Below are 23,500 nucleotides of genomic sequence, written 5' to 3'. Positions count from 1 at the left end.
GTGACCATGCAAAGTATTTATAGGCGGATTACAGAAAATAACCTCGACTTCAGTCTGGATTCTCTTAAAAGCGACTGAGGGAGGATCACTCTGTGGTCTCTTTGTGGGTAGAGAGAAACATACAGTTGGGTTTGTCTAAAATAGTGTTTTAAAGGATTTATTTGTATATATTTCTTTGCTTTCCTCAAGCAAAGAAATTTTTTATTTCTTACCGATTTCTCTGGCATGTTTTTGGTGTAGTTTTGGCTCAGAGGTATGCGTGAAAATGTTTGTACATTTGGGTGAGGCATTTGTGTGTACTTCCTGTGATAAATGGGAAATAGGGAAAGAGATGAAGAGTGATAAAGAGAGAAGGTCAAAGAGTCACATAAATCCTGCTGGTGACCAGCATATGTTGTGCTGGATGCTTGTATGGTCCTCAGTATGGGATGCCAATGTGTTCATTTATCCTTGGTTATGCAGCTTCACCAGCTCCATTTTACTGGTAAATAACCCCAAACCAGCACTTACCAGCATAAGCGGCCCTATTGCCTGGTGTCATTCCTTTCTAACGAGCCCGGCCCGAGTGCGTGGGTCCCGGGGTTCGGGAGCTAGAGCCGTTAGAGTGCAAAATGCTATCTCGGGCCCCTGGTGGGCTAGAGAGTCGTAGCCGAATTTGGTGTCCATGGGCCTCTCGGTTCCAGAGATACTGACCAGCATTGAAATTCATGATGGTCTTTTCAGCAGGGAAGAAAGCAATTTCTATATCTTCTTTTAAGTGTAGAGGTTTTTTTGTGTGATTTAGATCAAGGAAATTAGACTGGAGTATCAGGGTGAAATCTTGCTAATACAGTCAGAATATAGTTTTATATTCCACAGTAACTGAAAACCCCTCATATCAATTCAGGAAATTGCAGTGTTTTTTGCACTCTCTGTTTTTGTGTTCTACTAACAATGTCCAACAGTGTATGTACATGCACCACAGGAGATTTTTGTCATTTTTCCATTTTTTCCTGAAAGTCAGGAAAATTCTAACCACAGTGTTATTTTCCACCACATCTCAACTTATGTATATGTGTTTGATAGAATTCCGTGGTGGAAATGATGGTAATGATTTTTTTATTTATTTATTTATTTTACTTTTTTGGGAAAAAAAAAATGGCAGGTTCTTTTTGCTAAGGCTAATTTCATAGCTAAAATGTTATGCATCCAATCTTCTCAGAATTAAATAATATTTTTTACACTTTTTGCATAATTTGGCAAATTTACATCTTGATTAGATATGACGGCCAATCAAAAATATTCTACTAACAAGTGATGTTTACCTTGATTTTACTTTGTTTTCTTTAAATATCACTTGTTTCATATTTCCTTTCAAGCATGCTCTTCACTGATGCTTTTGTCAACTTGGCTAAAGTACACTAACTTTTGAAAGCAAATGTATAAGCTACAAAATTGTTTGGTGTGGTGGAAATGACGCTACAACAGTCGTACTTTTTAAAAAATGTATAGAAATAATTTTTACACAATAAATATGGAAATGGTTTATATTTATTATCATTCTTTGTTTAGATTATCATAGTTTTAAACATGTAATAATTTGTATTTTAATAATGGAATGTCATAGTTTAAAGGTGCTGTAAGCAATTTTTTTCACAGAAAGGAATGCAAAAATTGATTATACTCCCTGAAAGATATGAATAAATGTGTGAAATCTCACCGGTCTCTGTGACAGCTCTGGACTCTGTAAACAGCAAACAAATGTGTCCATAGGCCATGGTCAGTGACGCTTTCTGCCTGTCAGTCATTTTGCGTGTTCTCATAGTATTGTAGTTGCAGAGAATTATTGAGGCTTAATGCCATTTTTATGCCATGTTGTTCATGTTGCTGCTGTTGTTTTTGACAACCGTTTTTGCTCGAGTTCGTTCTCAAGAAAGCTCATTTGGTATCTTCGGAGTGCGTGTTTTGGAAAGAGGTGGAGTGGCTAATTCAATGGGTAATTCAATCTTCTTTTGGAAATTATAGAATGGTTAATATAGCTTACAGCACCTTTAATATTGAAAGTTTTGTAATTTTTAATGTGACCTTCATATAACACAAACAAAAAAACATTTATCTTGTAGTTTTAATAAGGAATAAAACCCCTGGGACATGAAATTGCCCAAAGTTGAAGAAACATTTTACACATATTTGTGTACTGCATCCCTTATACACTGAATCTTTTTTTTGTTGGTTTAACTTAATTAAATTGTCAACATTAATTCCACACAATGTAAATTTGTTTCTTTTATCTGAAATTAAAATTTAGGCTGTACTTAAATACTTCGTTTAACAAAAACATAAATGAATTGAGTTAACCTAACTTAAATTTGATCAGACCAGTTTGTTGCTAGCTATTATTAATAGTGGTCAGTGAGTGTATATATATATATATATATATATATATATATATATATATATATATATATATATATATAAGCAAATTGACAAGTCTCGAATGATCCTTGCTCCTGAAGGACTAGGCTGTTTTTGGAGGCTCCTTATATACTATGACACGATTGCCTCACCTGTTTAACATCTCCTGTTTCACATTGCCTTGTTATTTCAACTCATCAAATTGTTATTAGTCTTAAATTGCCCCTATCTCAACTTTTTTGGTGCGTGTTGCAATCATCTGATTTGAAATTACTGTACATAAAAAAAAAAAACAAAGAAATTCACAAGGTAAAACATCATATAATGTGTAGTTGTAGTGTTTTCAATTTAGCAAAGCGTGAATATAATTTACAAATCACACATTTTTTTTTTTTTATTAGCATTTTTCATACTGTCCCATTTTTTCTGGAATTGGGGTTGTATACTCACCGGGCACTGTATTAGGTACACCTGTACATGTACTTATTATCTAATCAGCCAATCGTGTGGCAGCAGTGTAATGTATAAAATCATGCAGATATGGGCCTGGAGCTTCAGTTAATGTTCATATCAACCATCAGAATGGGATAAAAATGTGATCTCAGTGATTTAGACAGTGGCATGATTGTTGGTGCCTGTCGGGCTGGTTTGAGTATTTCTGTAACTGCTGATCTTCTGGGATTTTCACGCACAACAGTCTCCAGAGCAGAGGTGCCCAACATTTTTCAACAAAACAAAATCTAACGTGTTTGAGGGCTGTGGGCCGAAAGTAGCTGTTGCAACAAAGGGCCTGAAATTCATTTCTGAAAATGGGGGGTTGGGGAGGAATTCCCCACTTACACGGATCATATGGAGGCATTTTCTAACCATATGGCTCTGTCATCATTTTATGTCAAATACTTAAATGGCATGTTTCAATAAGAGTTGCATGATCTCTACATTGCATAATGTGCATTGTTACTGAAACAAAACTTTTTTTTCTCATTCACATATTTCCAAATATTTTGGCTACATAGCCTACAAAACTAATGCACCGACACAGAAGAGGAGATGACAGCATTTCTCCAGATTTGTAATGAGAAGCTTATCAAATTCCTTCATGCCAGTTGAATAAAACAATGCAAAAATAAACATGTAACAATGAACATCAGAGATACGATTCATACACCAAAAGTGGTTAATGTTCTGTAAATGTATTATTGTATCATTAAAGCTGCACTACCTAACTTTGTGCTCTCTAGCGACATCTGTGGTTGAAACTTAAAATTGCAAGCAATTTGCGGAAGAACACTAAACGTGATTCGTGTTTCGGCACTGCTCTTCTGGCAGATGAATCTCATGATTTGAGCTTACCTGGACATCACCTGTGTGTGATCATGACTGGAGATATTCAGAGCCGAAGTCATCATATTTTCATGTTGATGTAATGTTATACGATTAAACATTTAAAATTGAAATATTTCTTGCTCTCAAATTGAAATATTACTTGCTTTGATAAAGATAAAAAACACTCGTAATCACATATTTTGAATGAATGAATTTTACACTTATAGCGCTTTTCTGACACTACACTCAAAGTGCTTTTACATAAAGAACAGGGGACTTAATCATCTCAATCACTACCAGTATATTTCAATATATTTTTTCAAGGGTTTTTTTGTACTATTAATTTATGTATTGTACTGCACTTGTCAATTTAAGAGGTGATACTTGTGATATGGCCGATATGAGTTCAATGGAAGACTTTATTATTTTTATATTATATTGTACAGCCTCAGTCGATAATGCAAGTGAACCGTAATACTAAAATAGTATGTCTATGAATGCACACAGTAACACAGTAAACTAAAACATAAAACGGGGATTCAGTAATGATGGGGATAAAATATATTTAATAATCATGAAAATAATATGCTTAAAAATGCAATATAACAGTTAACAGTCAATTTCAGAAGTCATAAATATTAGTAAACATGTCACATTAACTCCCCCCGACAATGTAGATATATCGTGATCAGTTAACACACGAGTATTGTTCGATTCATACAAGCAATATTAGCTTCAACAACCCTACCAGACAACATATCCAAGCATTAAAGCAGGTAAACTTCACCAAACAGATAACAGATAAACATCTATCCAGATTGTTGCGATGCTGTCTGGAACAGCGTGTGTGTGACCGAACTGAACTGTAGTTTCTTTCTTCTTTTTAACGGCTACTCGCAAACTAAAACAGTGCATTACAGCCACCTACTGTTTATATGGGAACGAGACAGCCGGCTCTTCTTTCCTATGTTCATGGACATGACGTAATGATGCAAGGAATTACGCACCAAATCGAACCCGACAGCTCAAAATACAAATAATTTTGTAGGCTTACCGTAGTGAATTGGGGCAAGGTAAGGACATTGTTTTGAACACTGATTGTTTATGTGCTCAATCAATAATGGCAATGTAACAAATGTTCAGGTTGGACAGATAAAGTAGGTTTCCACAATTCACATGAGTCTGTTTTATTCACAAATAACCAGCAATCGCTATACAGCTTCACTTAAATAAACAGTCCGCTTTTCAGCTTCACACAAGTCAAGACTCTCCCTCAGGGAACAGACACGAAGACTCTAGTTTGCCTGTCTCTCTCTTCTCTCTGTGAACTGGCCATCTTTTTATCCCCCCCGACTCTCACTGTGAACATAGAGATGGTAATTAGTCACAATTCATCTCAGGTGGATGTCCTTACCGCTTTCTCTCTCTCCAGACGGGCGCTTGACCACGCCCTCACCTCCAAATACCCCCACTGCCCGACTCAGGCTGGGGGAACCGTCCGGACTGCCCACTCCCCCCCCTTTTCTGGAGAGGAAGTCTTCGACAGCCATCTGAGCCCCCGGTTTGTGGACCACCTCGAAATTAAATGGCTGGAGTGCCAGATACCAATGGGTGATCCAGGTGTTGTCATTCTTCATGCGGTGGAGCCATTGGAGCGGGGCGTGGTCTGAACAGAGGGTGAATGCTTGTCCCAACAAATAGTAGTGGAGAGTGAGGACCTCCCACTTGATGGCCAAACACTCCTTCTCTATGGTGCTGTACTTAGTCTCTCTCATAGAGAGCTTTCGACTTATGTACAGTACCGGGCGCTCCTTCCCCTCCACCACTTGGGACAGAACAGCACCCAGCTCCCTTGTCCAATGCATTCTGTCTGTAAAGCAAAAGGGAGAGAGAAATCAGGGGAATACAAAAGTGCCCACTGTACCAGGTCTGGGGCTCCCTTTTTAGTGAGATCAGTCAGTGGGCTGGTGACATTGGAAAAATTAGGCACAAACCTTCAATAGTAGCCGGCCAGCCCCAGAAACTGTCTCACCTCCTTTTTGGTCTTGGGTCTCGGGCAGGTTGCGAACGCTGCGGTTTTATCAATTTGAGGTCGCACCAGCCCGTGACCCAAGTGGAACCCCAGATACCGTACCTCCACCTGTCCAATTGTGCACTTCTTCGAGTTTTCTGTGAGCCCCGCTTGTTGTATCAACCTCAGAACTGCCCTCAGATTCTGCATATGCTGCTGCCAATCATTAATGTAAATAATGATATCATCCAAATAAACAGCGGCATACGCTGCGTGCGGTCTGAGGATTCGGTCCATAAGCCACTGAAACGTAGCCAGGGCCCCAAACAAACCAAACGTAAGGGTCACAAATTTGTGTATCCAAACGGTGTGGAGAAGGCCGTTTTTTCACGGGACATCGGCTTAAGAGGATCTGCCAATATCCCTTTGTCAAATCCAGTGTCTAATAAAAGCAAACCGAGCCCAACCGATCGAGCAGTTTGTCAATACGAAACATTGGATATGTGTCAAATTTAGACACCGCATTGACCTTTCTATAATCCACACAGAACCGGACAGAGCCAATGCTCTTAGGTACCAGAACACTGGGCTGGCCCAATCACTGTGGGATTCTTCTATTACACCCATATGGAGCATGGCCTTTAATTCTTCCCGTACTACTTATTTCTTGTGTTCCGATAAGCGGTAGGGACGACTACGTAACACTACCCTGGGGGTTGTCCCGATGTGGTGTTTTATGAGATTAGTGTGGCCGGGGAGAGGTGAGAACATGTCAGAGAAATTATTTTGCAACCTGGCAACCTCCGTACGTTGTGACGGTGAGAGGTGGTCTCTGCAAGGGACCGGGAGGAACTGATTGGCTCCGGGCCGAGCTCCTCCCTCTCCGGAACTGCCGTTGCCAAGGATACAGGGACCGCCTCCCTCCATGGTTTTAGTAGGTTGAGGTGGTAAATTTGACGAGCCCCACCCCTATCCGTACGCACTACCTCATAATAGACTTACCAAACTCGCCGTGTGACCTCAGAGGGCCCTTGCCACTTTGCGAGTAATTTAGAGTTCGATGTGGGCAGTAATACAAGTACTTTGTCTCCCGGTGCAAATTCCCATAGCCGAGCTCCCCTCTTATACAGCCAGGACCGACGTTATTGTGCCTGTAGCAAATTCTCCTGTGATAGTTGCCCCAGTGTGTGGAGTTTTGCTCTCAGGTCAAGAGCGTATTGAATTTCATTTTTGCTATGTGAAGGTCCCTCCTCCCAATTTTTTTTCATGACACCACGGGGCTTCAAATGAGGAAAACCCTGTGGAGGCTTGCGGGACCTCTCGTACTGCAAATAACAGGGGTTCGAGCCACCTATCCCAATTCCGAGCATCTTCGTGCACGAACTTACGAATCATATTTTTTAAGGTCTTATTAAATCGTTCGACCAAGCCGTCCGTTTGTGGATGGTACACGCTTGTTGGAATCGATTTAATACTTAATAATTCGTACAGCACGCATAGTGTACGTGACATGAAAGTAGTGCCCAGGTCAGTGAGGATTTCTTTCGGAATCACCACTCGGGAGATTATTCTGAAGAGTGCCTCCGCAACACTACATGCTGATATGTTGCGAAGATGCACTTCTTCTGGGTAATACGCTCGGTGACCTATATGAGAGTGGAATGTTGAGATCCTTTGAAAATTTGGTTCAATATTTTGGGATCCCCAGATCTCAGTTCTTTAGGTATTTACAGCTGTGTCATCTGCTCTGTACTATTTTTGAGAGTAGCATACACCCCCCTAAAGCAGCAGATACTCTGGGAGTGGTGATTACTGCTTTTTGAAAAGATCATGAGGCATCAGTGTATTACTCCCTGCTAATTCACAGTCGACGAAGCTTTAACTTCTATCAAGTGATTATGGGAGATAGATTTAAACTTGGTATTGGAGGAGGGAGTGTGGGCTAGGATTCTAAAAAAACATCAAGTCTGTATCTAGAGATGCAAGGGTGCGCCTTATGCAATTCAAGATTTTACATAGATTCTATTGGACCCACTCTAGATTGTATAGGCTTGGTCTTAAAGACACACCCACCTGCTGGCGATGCCAATCAGAAGATGGATGCAAAACCCATGTTTTTTGGGGGTGTGTTAAGATCCAAGAATTTTGGTTGAAGGTTCAGAGTTATGTGTGTGACGTGTTGGGCACTCTGCTTTCTTTTTGCCCCAGACTCTGTATTTTAGGCAACGGGCGGTCATCAAAATAGGGGATAAACACATAAAAAATTGGTTTCTGACCAGTGTTATGACAGGCAGACAGATTGTTTTAAGGGGATGGAAGTTGGCTGGAGCACCCTCATTTCGGGAGTGATGCGCGGAGATGGAGAGTGTGGCTGCTTTTGAGGAGGTGTCATATAGAAGGCTGGGGATCTGGGATTCATTTGAAGAGAAATGGGTCAGTTATTTGGAGTTTTTGGGGGACTCTTGGGGAGGGGCTGTGGAGAGAGAGGCATAGTTTTAGATGTGTATGATTGTTATATTCTTTTTTCCCCCCTTATTATTATTTTGTGTGTGTGTGTGTGTGTACTTATGTGTGACCAAGGGGATGTTCGTTGGGGGTCGGGGTGGGGTTGGTGATTGGGGAGGGAGAGGGTTAGTAGAGAGAGTTAAATGTATATTTGTTCTATTTTTCTTTGTCAATTATTTGAATCAATAAAAAATGTTAATAGGAAAATATGAAAGTTGCCCTGTTTCCCCTCCTTTATGATTTCATTATGCAAAAAAAAAAAAAAAAAAAAAAAAACATTACTATGCATTGTGCTAAATTAATGCAATGAAAACTGCATCAATAGCATTCACCTCCCCCAATCAGTCATTATACATATGATCCCTCAATATTTGCTTCATGAGAAAAGCAATGCACACTGATTTGTCAGTAGTAATGTTCCCAGCCTGTGCAAAGCATACTGGGAACTGGAAATCCCCAGCCTAGTTTCAACAATACATTGATGCAACAAATATTATTCACATTGAGTATTTCAGATCCACAACTGGCAACTTCTAGAAGCATCACCTTATTGTGACACATGTTCCACAGAATGACTGCAGGGGTCACTGTGTGATGTGAAGTGAGACTATTGCAGGGCCTACTGTGAGTCTGTCCAGGCACAGCCCTTTTATCTGGCATAGTGAGGGACAGCAGAGGCTGTGAGCGAGAATGGATCTGAATGTCCAGCTTAGGCCTCATTAACATTCATAGCATGCAGTCACCTGAGAGACGTTAAATGAAATGAGTCTGCAAATTCCCCCATTTGGTGCAGAGGGAAGGAAAAAAAGACAGTAGCCCTGGGATAATTTACAGCACAATTATCATGAAGCCTTCTTCTCATCTTGTGAAATAAAAGGCAGTGGGTCTTTTTATAGTAGTGTTTTTAGAAAAGATGTGAAGAAAAAAAACTGTTACATAAAATGGTCCTAATTTGATACCTGGAAAATTTGTCTAAGTAGTTTAAATGCACCAAGCTGTACATAATAAAGCCACAGTACTGTATTTTGCAAAGCAGTATGTCATGTTTCAGCTGAAGGGATTCAGTGGCATTGGACACCAGAAGCGCCTCCATGTTCATCTCTGGACTGCAGCAATCCTACATGTTCTGAGCTGCAGTGTCCACCTCGAGTTGAAGAAAATATGAAGGAAAACCTGGAGTGCGGCAGCCTTGTTTCATTTCAGTTCATGCTGGTCATAAATTAAGCAAATTTGTCAGTTTGGGGTAAAACGGTAAATTTGCGTTGTGTTAAATACTGCTTGTCATATCTGTAGTACGTGTTAAGAAAATGTAGTTGCAGCTGTTTATTTGTGCTTTCTATTCTGGCAACTTTATTAAGTGGGTGTGGCCTGGCCTGATGTGCAAACCTGCATTCCCCTGTATGTTTGTGTTTATATGTATACACACTGCATTTAGAGTATCAGAATAGGACTGTTCTAGTGCAGTGACACTGAGTGAACATTCTAGAGTTTGTTACAGTTTTGAAGGGACAGTGAGAGAGGTCTTTGTTCCTGAGGATGTCATGGACTGTTCCAAAGGCTGCTTTCTGCTACCTGTAGGTTGCGAGTGTGGAATAAATTATGATAAACAGGTAGGTAGGTAATATACTTGAATATTGGCCATGATCTTTTTGTCTGAATTTGGGAGATTTTATAGTTGAAGGCAGTGGTCAGCAATTGTGTTTTGATGTTTATGAATAGCCTATGTGTTGTTTTCAGTGTGTTTTTGTGCTGCTTGTTTTGTTTTTCACTATAATGCAGATGTCTGGCCATCTAAACCAGCCTGCAGATGGTGCTATTTGCCTCTCAGCACTGCTTTCTGTTTGCACAAAAAATACCACTTGGTGCCCATGCTGGACTATTCCGAATAGCTGTTGTTCAGTTCAATGTAATACTTGTTTTCCAGCGGTAGTAGATAACTGCTTTTCTATGGAAGTGTGGTAGTAGCTGATCTGGTTGTGATTTAGTTAAAGAAATGGGAAAATGTAATATCTAAAAGGGGCAGATCCATGTAATTTCTCAAATATTTATGTTTCTCCTGTGAAAATATATCAGTGCTTTTATTTTCATAGAATGTTTTCATAGTTTTTTGTAGAATGAATGATTTTTATGCTGTTTTTGCTATGTGTTTATTTTTTATCAATGACATCCACTGATCCAGTTTGATTTTTGTTTTGGGTTTCAGAACTCGTTTGAGGAGGGTGTGTCACGAGTGCGCGTGACCAGCAGGAGGAACTCTCAGAAGGTGGAGAGAGTGGCTGGACTTGTTAGCCGGTCCCATGTTGAGACACCCAAGGTTAGTTATTAGGAGGTTGTTCTTTATTCATAAGAGGTCCAGCTTTTCACAAAAATACAGAACTGTTGTTTTCACCTTTTATAACATCATGCACAATACTGTGCAAAGGTTTTAGGCACATATGTTTCACAAACACTTTGTCTTAAGATGGTTATTTATATCTTCAGCTTTAGTGTGTCAATAATAGGAAATATACATTTTAGACTCCCAAACATTACTTTTACAAATAGAATAGATTAGAATAGAATTGAAGAACAGATTATTGATAAATTAAAACCATTTATGGCATTATCTTTGAAGAAATCCTCACTGTGCAACATTTTTCCCAAGTGCCTAAAACTTTTGCACAGTACTGTTTGTTAACATCCAGAATTATGCTTTTTTTTTTTTTTTTTTTGGATTTTTCCCCTTTTTCACCCAGTTTGGAATGTCCAATTCCCAGTGCGCTTTTAAGTCCTCGTGGTCACGTAGTGATTCACCTCAATCCGGGTGGCAGAGGATGGATCCCAGTTGCCTCTGTGTCTGAGACCATCAACCCGCGCATCTTATCACGTGGCTTGTTGAGCGCGTTGCCACGGAGACATAGTGCGTGTGGAGGCTTCACACCATCCACCGCGGCATCTGCGCTCAACTCACCATGCGCCCCACCGAGAACGAACCACATTATAGCGACCACGAGGAGGTTACCCCATGTGACTCTACCCTCCCTAGCAACCGGGCCAATTTGGTTGCTTAGGAGTCCTGGCTGGAGTCACTCAGCATGCCCTGGGATTCGAACTAGCGAACTCCAGGGGTGGTAACCAGTGTCTTTTACCACTGAGCTTTTTAGCTCTTTGCAAAGTCTGACAATTATACAATTGCTGTTTGTGACTTGCTCCACTATTTGAGTCACTTTGACCCAGAATCACATTTTGAGTTTTATACACTAAAAGAAAGTATCAGATTTCTAATGATATAATTATTATGTTTCTAACAGTTTCTCCAAACCGTTTTTAACATATAATGATTGTAATGATTTCTTTTCAAAATGTGTCTCTGGGTCACATTGACTCAAAACGATGAAGCAGGTGGCATTTGTTTGTCCACTTTGATGTCTGGAATTTCATCTCATGTAATGCAATTTAAAACCTATGAATATGATGCGATCATAACACCCTACACACATTTACCTCTGATGAGTTTTGAGCACAAGCTATATTTATTATCGATTATCTGTTTTCCGTGACATAAATGTTATGATAATGGTGAAATATGGATGGTGTAGCAGTGCATAGTGTTTCTTTGTCCACATACTGTATGTAGTTTGAAGCTAATCTGCATTGCAGCTTAAACAAGCAAACTCTCTCAAGCAAAAATCAGCAATGCTGTAATCACTCAGAAATGTCTATCAGAAAAACAGTCAAGTCCCACTATATCCTGGCAGCGCTAATTTGATCATCCTCCCAATCACAGCACCCCCAGCGGCATGTGGCAGCACAGTGCCTGCGGGTGCTGGCGTTTCAGATGAGCGGAGATCTAGTGTGAGGGATGGGGGTGTGAGGTAGAGACGGGAGTGTGGGTGTGGTCTCAGATTGTGGCTGAAGAGTGTGGGACTGCTATGTTCAGAAGAGAGAGCCTCCATTGTCTACATCAAAGCGCAAGCTCTCTGCAAGGCAGTAGTGTTCTGTTGACAGCAGGGCTGGGTGATTCTGAGCTGAATGTAGCGTCGTGTCTTCCACACATTAGGAGGGAGGATGAGGGGTACGAGGCAGAGGGGAGGGATGAAGAGAGAGAGCTGCAGAGAGAAGAGTGGGGGAGGATAGGGGGAGCGAGGCAAGGGCCGGTGCAGTGCAACGCAGTTAGAGCTGGAACGGACACCTAGAGCTCAGCCTTCCGCATGTTGCCATGGAAACCAAATTCCTCCCCCTACTTGCATCCCTACAGACTGGCTGCCTCTCTCGCTCCTGCTCTCTCTGTCTCTGTTTTCCAGTCTCTGTTGCATCTCTCTGCTTCTCTCATATGTGTTCAGCCTCACAACACAAGCGAAAATGCAGCATCTGACAGGATGTTTTTGCAATGTATAAACAATGCATAATTAACATTGCAAAAGAGTTAGATATGAATGTGGATTTGTGGCATATTCTCTCGCTCTCTCTCTCTCTCTGTATGATCATGCCTTCTCATTCCCATTTGTTCATCAGTAAACATTGAGTTATGCCCCCCTCCCCCAAGTCATTTTCAGTCCAGTCATATCTTGCTAATGGTTTTCATTCCCCCTTTATTACATTTACTTTGCTCCTCTCTTGTGATTGAATGATATTGGTTTTTCAGCGGCTGATATAATGCCGATAACAGCTATAATGTTGTGATATAATAATATAATATAACGTGTATGTAGAATTTAATGACAGCAAATTAGATATAAACAAAATGTATCTTATTTTCTACAATATTAACCTGAAGTTCACAAAAAATGGTTTACTATCAATTGTCAAGACACAAGGAGATCTCAATTGGCGAAATATCGGTTGATCAATTGTCCTTGCCGATATATTGGTCTATGACTACTCTTCTCTATTTTTTGTTCTCTCTGGGCCCATCCACTATTCTTTTACTCATTCCTCGTTATCACACACTCTCTTCTCGTTAATACCTCTCAGTTCCAACCTCCAGTCATTTCACAAGCATCTCATATTCCCTTCTTTTCTTTATCTCTCTTTTCCCCTTCTCTCCCTCACTCTCTCCCTCTCTTTCTCTCACTTCCTTTATCATTATGCTGTCAGTCGGATGTGCGGTATTTGGTACAGCAGCTGTTTTCTGTCACCAGGCCTATTAATAGGAGTCACAGTCTTCAGAGGCACTTTAGTTTATTGTGTCAGTGAGTGTGGAAAAGCAAAGACTCAATGGGTTACGAGTGTTTAGGTAATAACCAAAACCCATCTCTTACCCTTGCAGTTCGGCATGGAATGACTAGTCTCCATATCTGTGTCCATGCATTGCACCTCAAAATGTATAGACCAGTGAGATCTTATTTTATTTATGTTGTGTACATATGCCATACACATGGCATTTCTGATAATTATTATATTTTTTAAATATTATATTATACAAGTTTTATCTTGCCTAATTAATGTAATGTGAAATAGTAAAGAAATCCCCTGACTATCATCACTCTCTTTCAAAGGTTGCTCTGCACCTGTTTCACACTGCTATTCTCTGCGGTTCATTCAAAGGAGTTGTTCAAGAATGGTACTGGCCTTTTAAGACAGCCTGTGTCTCATCTTGCCTTATTTGGGCACACATCCTGTCAGGTGACAAGAGAGCAGTCACATGGGCTGCTATGAGAATGCACAGAAATTCCAGAAATTTTCTATAGATACCTTCTGTGTGAGAGAGTATGTGGGGGATGTGAGAACGACTGGGGGGTTTATGTAATGTGGAAATGCAGAAACTGACAATGAGGCTGTCAGATATAAGTTTGTTGTGTGTTATCTACACCCCTTTGTAAAACTATGCACTGTACAAACCCTCTCATTTATATAATGAATCAACAGTGGTTTCCCTTCCAATTTCTCAAGAGTAGGTCAGAGGTTGGTTTTTCATTTTCCAAGAAACTGTGCTTTTAATTTAGGCATGCAGCATAGAAAACTATTTTATGAACTCAGAATAATCAGAATTGCTTTGTTTTTAGTCAAGTCCATCCAGTCATTCAACACTTACAATAAGTAGAAAGAAGGTGCATGTAAGGTGTGATAAAACTGCATTCACTGTCTCTATTTTTTTAATCCATCTGTAGACTTTATTCAGCCTTGGAGGATGCATCTGTCTCTACCATCACACAGTCTTTTTGTTTGTACGCTGTCATTTGCAAAAGAGAACAGGGTTGCAAATAGAGATGGTTAAATGGTTAAAAGTGGTTAAATTCATATCTTCAGAAGTGATAGGTGTGGGTGAAAAACAGATCAATATTTAAGTCCTTGTTTACTATAAATGTCCACTTTCACTCTCACATTCTTCTTCTTTTGTTTTTGGTATTTTGCATTATTTGTGCATATCGCCAATTACTAGGCAGCATTTGTAGTAAAAAAGGACTTAAATATTGATCTTTTTTTCACCCACACCTCTCATATCGCTTTTGAAGGTATAGAATTAACCATCATATTGCTTTTGAAGGTATAGAATTAACAAATGGAGTAGTGTGGATTACTTTCATGGTGCATTTATGTGATTTTTGGACCTTCAAAGTTCTGGCCACCATCCACTTTCATTGTGAGGACCTACAGAGCTAAGGTATTCTAAAAATCTTTGTTTGTGTTCAGCAGAAGAAAGAAAGTCATACACATCTTAGATGACATGAGGGTGAGTAAATGATGAGAGAGTTTTCTTTTTTGGGTGAACTATCCTTTTAATATTTCAGCCATAATCAAACATGCTCATCAGCTTTGATTTTCAGTCTTGAGTTCCATTTCCTAATGTAATTACTGTAGTAAGAACATCTAAGATTACATTTAAGAGGCACTTAAATGTTACCAAGAACACACAGCTCTTTTATACATTAAAGCATAATCATGTTTGACATAAATCATAGTGAGTGGATGCAGTGCCCTGATTGGCTCCTTCTTATTCCTTTCTTTCTCTACCATCATTTTCACCCTTTCTGTATTGTAGCTAATATTGACAGCTAATTTAAAGTCACAGCCATTGATTGGCTGTGACTTTAGAGGCATGCAGTTTGTTTTTTAGATTTGATATTATGTAATTCTTTTATGAGTAGCATTTTTTTGGGCGAGGTAACGCCCACATGCACTCACACTATGCAAGCTACAGACACAAACACATGACATAATGCAAAAAAGCGAAGGGAAAAGATTGGTCACAACATGTGCCCAGTCATGTGTGTTGAATATGCTTACATTGCCTTTTTTCAGCCACCAAGCACCACCCAAATGCTCCTTATTGGCTTGTGCAATGTTAGTGTGTGCTACTCACACTGTTCTGAACTCTGATTGGTCATCATCTTTGAAATCGGAAAGTTTCCCAGAATAGAATATCATGTTAATGAAGTAAGTTACTGTTGCATATAATTAAGAGTGGCTGAGCCTGCTGTTTGTGCCTCCTGGAGGAGTTGAAATAGAATAGTGTGCAGTGTCTGTGTGAAAGAAAAAAGAAAGAAAGTGAATTCACACGTGCATAAACGTGCATCCACATGCTCCGGCACGCATATAGCCAGTAAACAGTCAGTAAACAGTCAGTTTCCAATGCTCATACTCAAGAATATTTCAAATAGCATAACAGTTCATAAAGGGAAAGTTCACACAAAAATGAAAAATTCTGTCTTCATTTACTCTCGTTCATGTTGTTCCAAATCCATATGACTTTCTTTTTTCAATGGAACACCAAAGAAGGTGTAAAGCAGAATCATTCACCCTTCACTTTAATTGTATGGACAAATGATGCAATGAAAATAAATGGTGATTAAGGCTATTATTATGCCTGACACCTCCTTAAAAGAAAAAAATTATTCTCAAAACCTTCAATTGGAGAGTCATTTTTTGTTGTTGAAGTCAAATAAATATCTATTTTTTTATGCTCAGGATTGATTGCCTTCAGATCTGCAGAGTTCATATAAGCCTGTAGCTGGTTTACTTAAGTAATGCTCATACCCACAAATAATTTTTAATGTCACAGACTCACACACAGACTTTCATTAACATATACAGACTTTCAAATCCTCCCAGTGATTTCCCCATCCAACTTTCCCAGACAGACATTGAGGACTAACATACTGCAAATTGATTGGTCTGCATATATGGGATGGTAAATGTTAGTTTGATTCTCTTACACCTTTTCCCCCTGTTTTTCAACCACTCTCTCTCAGTTATTCTCCATTTTCAGACACGCCTTACTCAGATACCAAAGTGTGTAATTACAGTGTATATTTATTCTGCAAGTTTACATAGATGCCATCATTATAGGCTCGACTTTCACTAGCTCATTTTCCATTCAAATGTTTCACATTTTTAAGCATAATTCTAAAAATTAGACTAATGTAAATGTAAATCATTGTGCGTTTTCAACCAACTGTGGGTTAAACACTTCCAAATGTCAAGGAATATGTTCAAAGAATTGTGTGCAGAGGTCAAGCACAATTTTCAAGGTATCGCACAACCATGTGCACAAATTTTCAAAACACGTCATCGTTTTGTGAATTAACTGTTTCTATTGGGCATTTTAACTTATGCGAAACTCTAGAAAATCCACTTCTGCCTTTTTATGCAAATTCTGAGAGTTTATGTACATATCAAGCCATTTCCATTCATGTTTTCTTATGTGTAAATTGAAAATTTGCTTAAAATAGTTTCTTATTCTTAGCAGTTTAGACTGAGATGCCAAAATATCACACATCCTTTTTCACTCATAAATAATGCTTTGTACAAATAAAACGCATTCTATATGAATATCTCATTTGTAGCATACACCTTTTGCAACTGATCTTTGATGAACATTAATATTATGTACAATATAACATCTGGGGCCTCATGTATAAAACTTTGTGTAAATTTCATACTAAAAGTGTGCGTTATGTCAGATTTTGCGTATGCACAAAAGTTTTCATATGTGTAAAACAAGTGGCAAACAAGTGCATCTCCTATCTAATTGAATGGGGAAAGACTGAAATCTCCAAAATGTTTGGTCATGATTATGATCAGATAACATATTTCAAATCAGCAGTAAACTCTGACAACACTGGTATCATAAATTGTGCTTCTTTACCTCAGATTACACTAAAAAACTAAATGTTCTCTGCTTATATAGCTAATGCGCAAACACATTCTCAAGTTTATTGACAGGCAATGTCTGTATCTAAGGTGATTGGCTCTTTTACAGTACCTTTAAGGTGGGACTTACTTTTCTATATCTGACCATTGGGCATTCCTATTTCTCCCATTCATTTTAATAGAAGTGGCCCATCTCTACTAAATAGTATCTGGCCCCACCATTTGCTTGGGACATCCCTGTATAAAACTATATATACATACCTGTTCTCTTTATATATCCCAGTTAGCAAAATATTGTACGTACATGCACATGCTTCATTCCCACACTGTCTCCTCCCCAAAATGAGGAGACAGTGTGGAGCTAACAGTGCCTCTTTTTACAATGCATGATCTCATCTACATATAATTACCATATGCATATTGGCATCCAGGCAGGTGATACTGCTTTGTTCAACTGTGCGAGAAACTAGGAAATAAGATAAAACAGAATGAAGCTTACATGTTGCATGTGAATAGACATTGCTGCTAAAAATTATTTCTTAATATTTGTCTTGTTTTATTGTAAAACTATCTATACATCCTTTAAACAAGATCAATTAACCTAAGAAAATTATTTGTACATTAAGACTTACAGAGAGTACAACTTAACATATGTACTAGAATATATCTTATTATTAGCCTATACTACTTAAGTGTCTTATTCTCACACCATTGGGAAATTGTTTTTAAGTGTATTAAGCCATAATCTAACCTAAATTATGTAAAATTGCTTCTGAGGGAATTTCTAAAATTTATTTTTTAAGATGTTTTTATATTTTCATAAAAGTTACATTATTCTTCTGGAAGCAAAACAAAGATAGTGATTAAACAAATCATATTTTGCAGTGTAAAACACTGACATAATCAAATCACAACTTAAAAAAAAATAAAAAAATGTCCAACGGGTAAGCATGTTTTGTTTTAGAGTGTGCGGACAGTGCGCACATATTTACGGCAAGTTTATTTTTTATAAATCCCAATGTGTGCTTGGGAAATTGCGTACGCACATATCTATGCCCATTTTGTGCTGTGATAATTCCCTTGCTCAATTGTAAAGGAGGAAGCAGGGGCCAGGTAATAGTCCATGTGAATTATTATTAACAGTCTCCATTTTCACACATAAAGATCTGCTTTTCAACATTGAACACACACAAGAACACAGCTGCGTTTGTCGCTCTATCCCCTCCAGCGGTCTGGACTGCCTTATATCCCTCTCCAGCTCTCACTGCAACACAAAACAGCTGTTAGAGATAATTTCTCACAGGTGTCAATCCTTACCGCTCTTCCTCTCCTGGCCTCGCTCTCCACAGAACATCGCATGACCACGCCCCCATCTCCACATGTGTGTACGCAAGTTTTATACATCAGGACCCTGGTGTTTTGATTTGTTACTCTTGTTTCATTCATTGAAGTCAAATCTGTTTGACGTAGCACAGACATAATGCATGTAAATGTACAGTTTTTTGACGTTCCATATCATCAAGCATTTTTAATTCTTTAATCTTTAATGTATATTTTACAGTATGGAACCCAGTTTTAATGGTTTTGTTTATCCTCAAGTAACCTGATAAATTGTCTGAAACATGCTATTTTGTCAGCCCCTTATGTAGCCATGTTTATGGTAAACCCTCAAGGCAAGTATTCAGCCTCACTTATAGTGAAGCTGTGGTGAATAACATGTTTTCTGCGTCTCCGTTCCTGCTTTGTGTGCTATCTGATTTTTGGGTGCGCTGGCCCTTTAAGAGCAGTCACTGAAACAGTCAGTTCTGTGTTGGTGCTGCTGCTGATGGCTGTGCTTTGAGTTGATTGGCTGTGGCTGTCAGGGCTGAGGTGCTGGAGGGATGCTGCTACGCATCTCCATGTCCTCCTCTCTCTCTCTCTCTCTCTCTCTCTCTCTCTCTCTCTCTCTCTCTCCCTATCTCTCGATTGCTTGCATCCCTCCGTATAATCCACATCTAGGGCAAGCAGGCTGAGAGTCAATCCAGTGCTTAGCTCCTCTCTGCAGGCTGGAGAAAGAGTGAGAGAAAGAAGGCAAGAAAACACTTCCCAAAGCAGGAGGAAACGCAGAAGGAAGAAATCTGGCAAGCAGAGAAATTCAGAGGAAAATTTAATCACGGATTTCATTTATATATATTGAAATTGTTTATATATATATATTTGTACACACGCATATCAATATTTATATAAATATATATGTATACATATGTACCTGTATATAACTGTATTTGTGCTTGTCTGTTTATATTGATATTTTTATATGTATTTGTGTGTGTGTAAATATATACATATATAAGCAAATAATATCTATGAATTTATATACATATCACTGTGAACCAAGAGAATCAAGAAGAGAACTCGACAATCGGGGCTGGTCTCTGATTCTGAGATCATACACGCTATTTTCAGCATTATTTTTCCAAATCTTTTACATTGAACGGAGGAAGACTACGGACCTTTTTCTATTTTCCATATCCCTGTTGCTACCTCCTCATCTCTTTTTCTGGATCAGGAGGAACAAAGAGGAGACTAACAGGGTTTGCAAAGGAGGTGAGAGATTGGCGAGGCTCCTGTGATTTGTGTGTTTTGTACTGCCGTTGCTGTTCCGTGCATGCTGCGTTTGATCTGAGCAGGCAACAGCAGCAGCAGCAGCAGTGAGGGAAATAGAAAGCGACAGAGAGTGCCACACCGAGTGAACTAGCCAGCATGCACAAACATCACCACTGCTGCAAGTGCCCAGAATGCTATGAAGTGACCCGCATGGCCGCCCTGCGTAGGATGGATGCCCCAGCATATGGAGAATGGCAGCCCGAGCCCTATGGATACCCGGCCGGCTATGGGGGCGGCCAGACCTTACCACCCCAAACTTCAGGTGGAGGAGGGGGAATGGGTGGAGGGGGCACTTTGGGGAGAAGTAAAGGGAAAATGATGTCGGCTGGGGGTCCTGGAGGCCCTAACCCAAAGAGCCAATCCAAGGGTGGCCCCAAGGTGAACGGTAACAACTCAGGAGGGCAAGGAGGATGGTGGCCCGAGTGCACCTGTTCCAATCGGGACTGGTATGACCAGGTAAATGCCGTTATTATGCCTGACAGCCACTGGGGGCACTGAGAGTAGGCAGCAGGCGGTAGGCAGTTGGTGCATGTGGTTGCTAGGTTGAAATTGGGAGCATATTCTGTGGGCTCCGATCTCTGGTTAAAACCTTGTGCAGTGTAACTTATAGAAGCCAGAACAATATATTTTTAAGGGATTCATCCAGTGTTTATCCTTAGAGCACTTTCATACTGCATGTGTTGTAATCTTGCAATATGTTCATCAAGATTTATTGTCTTGGGATGCAGAGGAGTTTAATCTTCATGTATTTACTGGTTCATCATGGTTTCATCAATCCCCTACATACATACTTATCTAAAGCATCATCTGACAAGGATTTACAGGGCTGCTGTGACCACGTAGAGCTCAGTTATCCTTCAGAGCGAATTTTGAAACGTTGCAACAAGTGAATATACAGTAGCTCCATCAATGTAATCAGTGGGTGACAGTGACCTGCTAAGGCTACTGACCAAGCATAATGTGAAATATAATATCAAACATGGACATATCTCTTCTCTTCTAAATTATAATTTTTCTAGAGTTGTGGGTTGTGGTGTTGTTTCATGGATCAGATCAAGGATGCAACCAAATATTTAAGGTTAGGGGGATTTAAATTAAAAAAAAATTAAGAATTCATCGGCCATTGAAAAACCCATATTGATCGTTCACTTACCTTAATATTGGGGGGACATGTTTCTCTCAATGACTGTGGTGGTTACGGCCTTGCGGGGTGGGGGGTGGGGGGGTGAAGGAGCAGTGAATGTTGTTTATTTTTATTAACCATCGTTCTTATTCATTCTAATATGTTGTTTGTAAGACGTGAGCACAATGCTTAGCAGTGATGAAATACAGCCAGAGGCAAGGATCGTTCGTATGCAGCAGAACTGTACCATTCCTGACCATTCAGTTATGTCCATGTCCATTTTCAGCCATTTGAGTTTGATTTCAACCTCATATTGCCTGTGACCAGGCTTCATATCACAGAACATCTCAGACCAAACCAGGGAACAGAAGCTGTAATTAAGTGAGGTGTGTGTGTGTAAGTGGCAGCAGGGGTGGGGGAAGGGTTGTTCTGAATGTATAAAATGGAGGAAGCTGCCTCGCATGTGAGAACAAGCCTGCATGGATGTTCAGTACAGTCAGTGGTGTGCATGTCTACAGTGTGGGGTGTGTGAGAGTACACTGGTTTTTGTTGGTATTCGTGCATGGCTGAGGGAGAGAGGCAGAGAGAATGCAGAGATTCAGAGAAAGGCAGTAAAATGGAGGGTTAGATCTCAGTGGGAGTGTGGGTGAAATTTCACCAAGTGCAGGGAGGAAGGCGTGAGCAAGGAGCTGACTAATTCTTCTGTACTCTCTCCGTTCGGAGGATGGGAGAGGCATCAGTCAAAACCAGTGCGGTTTTCAATTGTTCACTTTTGTTTTAATCATGAATTATGCATCTGTTGTTGGCACCATTTGCTGTAAACTGAATAAGTGAGCACTTAATATCTGACATTTTCTGTTTTTGCGCTAATTTCCGTCTCATTTTGATGAATGCTATCCAGTGATATGAAGTAAATCAAGCATAAATCTCCTCCCATGCACAGTATGAAATACCTGAAAGGCACAACCACTCCTAGCGCATATTGATGGAGTGTATGTTTAATTAATTAGAAGGAAAGTGTTTAACAGAGAGATATAGGACAATGACACTATTAAAGCTTCTCATATGTGAGGAGACCATGTATCATCTTGCTGATTTTTCCTCTGGCCAGGCTGTTGCCTGTCAAGATGATCAAAAAGTGGTTTGATATCTTTGAAGGTCTCGTGGATGGGTTTCATCTTCAAAGGCTATCGCTACTGAGGTAAATTTGAATGAATTTACTGTGTGGGCTGCTAATAAGAAAGCTGGAGAGTAAAAAGGAAAAAAATGTCTGTCATCAGGGAGAGAGAATTGGCAATCATCAAAACAGCACAGGATAGTGGCAGTGATAGAGGAATCGGTTACATAAGTGAAGGCAGTTGGTGAAGCTGTGCGAGAAGATACTTTGAGATAGAAGCTAGCATTGGCCCCTTACTCTCAGCGGAGTGCATACACAGTCAATCTTATCTGTCATTTTGTGACAAATCGTTGTTGACACACCAAACTGCATCACTTCATCACCTCAAACCTGTTTTGTGTGTTCGTACTTAACTTTAAAGCAGCATTCCCAATCCATATATCATTTATGTATGGATTTGAAAGTCAACGTGGATCCGACATTTGCAACCTATTTTACTTGCGTAATGTGACAAATTTATTTTCTTTATTGGCAGGACTTGTGATTATTCTCTTCATTTATTCAATTGATTGGATGAGATCATTTTGGTCAGCTGTGGGAGGATAAGGACATTTATTCATCAAAGTAAGGCATATGTGTGGATTTTGGCATATATAAGGTGTTGATAGGTAGCCACTCAGCTATTCCTCAGAATGAACCCTCTGTCTTCAGGAACTGATTTATTATTTTGTGCTGTAGAGCTTTATGGCATCATGGGCATGATTAGTGTTAAAATACCAATGGATCTTACATAATTTTACACAAGATATGAAAATTTGTCACATCATTTCATTTGGAGAGTTTTTGAATTGTTTTTAACTCTTTAAAGGTGCTGGCTGCATTAATATCATAATTCTAATAAAAAACAAATCCCATAATAAATGATTGATTAATGTAATTTCACTTGCTTTATATCAGTTACTGATAGACCAATGTATAGGGTACAACAGGGTAAAAGGCACTTTTAATTTTTTATTCTACTAAAACACTAAACAGCAACAAAAACTACCACATTACTTTCCTTAACACCTGTTTGTCACTATACAGTACAGAATTATCCTGATACATGAGGTCATCACGTGCAGTGTTTGAATTTGAGGTTATTTGATCTAATATTTAAAATGTTTTAAAATGTTGCAGATTTATTTAGCTAATCAAAATCCCTGAAATGAACACATTCATTTTTAGACAAAATACATTTGTCATTTTCAGTTTTGTTCAAGGTGATTCAATAATTGTTTTTTCAATAACTGTCCAGTAAGTGAAA

The 23,500-nt window shown here is 39.4% G+C and overlaps 1 protein-coding gene across 5 annotated transcripts in view; it reads left to right on the top strand.

The window, feature by feature from the left end:
- LOC127413268 (disks large homolog 3-like) overlaps nucleotides 1-23,500 on the top strand; it is a 154,250-nt gene that overhangs the window by 21,703 nt on the left and 109,047 nt on the right. For 2 of the 5 annotated variants that reach the window (XM_051650254.1, XM_051650253.1), the window contains exon 1: nucleotides 19,323-20,410. In XM_051650254.1, the coding sequence (XP_051506214.1) occupies nucleotides 20,051-20,410 (360 nt within the window). In that variant the 5' untranslated portion in view covers nucleotides 19,323-20,050. Of the gene's footprint in view, nucleotides 1-10,439; nucleotides 10,551-19,321; nucleotides 20,411-23,500 lie in introns of those variants that run through there. The other 3 variants (XM_051650250.1, XM_051650251.1, XM_051650252.1) reach the window with 3 other exon arrangements.

Source organism: Myxocyprinus asiaticus, chromosome 22, assembly GCF_019703515.2.
Source record: "Myxocyprinus asiaticus isolate MX2 ecotype Aquarium Trade chromosome 22, UBuf_Myxa_2, whole genome shotgun sequence".
Lineage (NCBI taxonomy): Eukaryota > Metazoa > Chordata > Actinopteri > Cypriniformes > Catostomidae > Myxocyprinus > Myxocyprinus asiaticus.
Note: the sequence above shows the minus strand (reverse complement) of the source record. Positions and strands in the feature narration are given on the sequence as shown.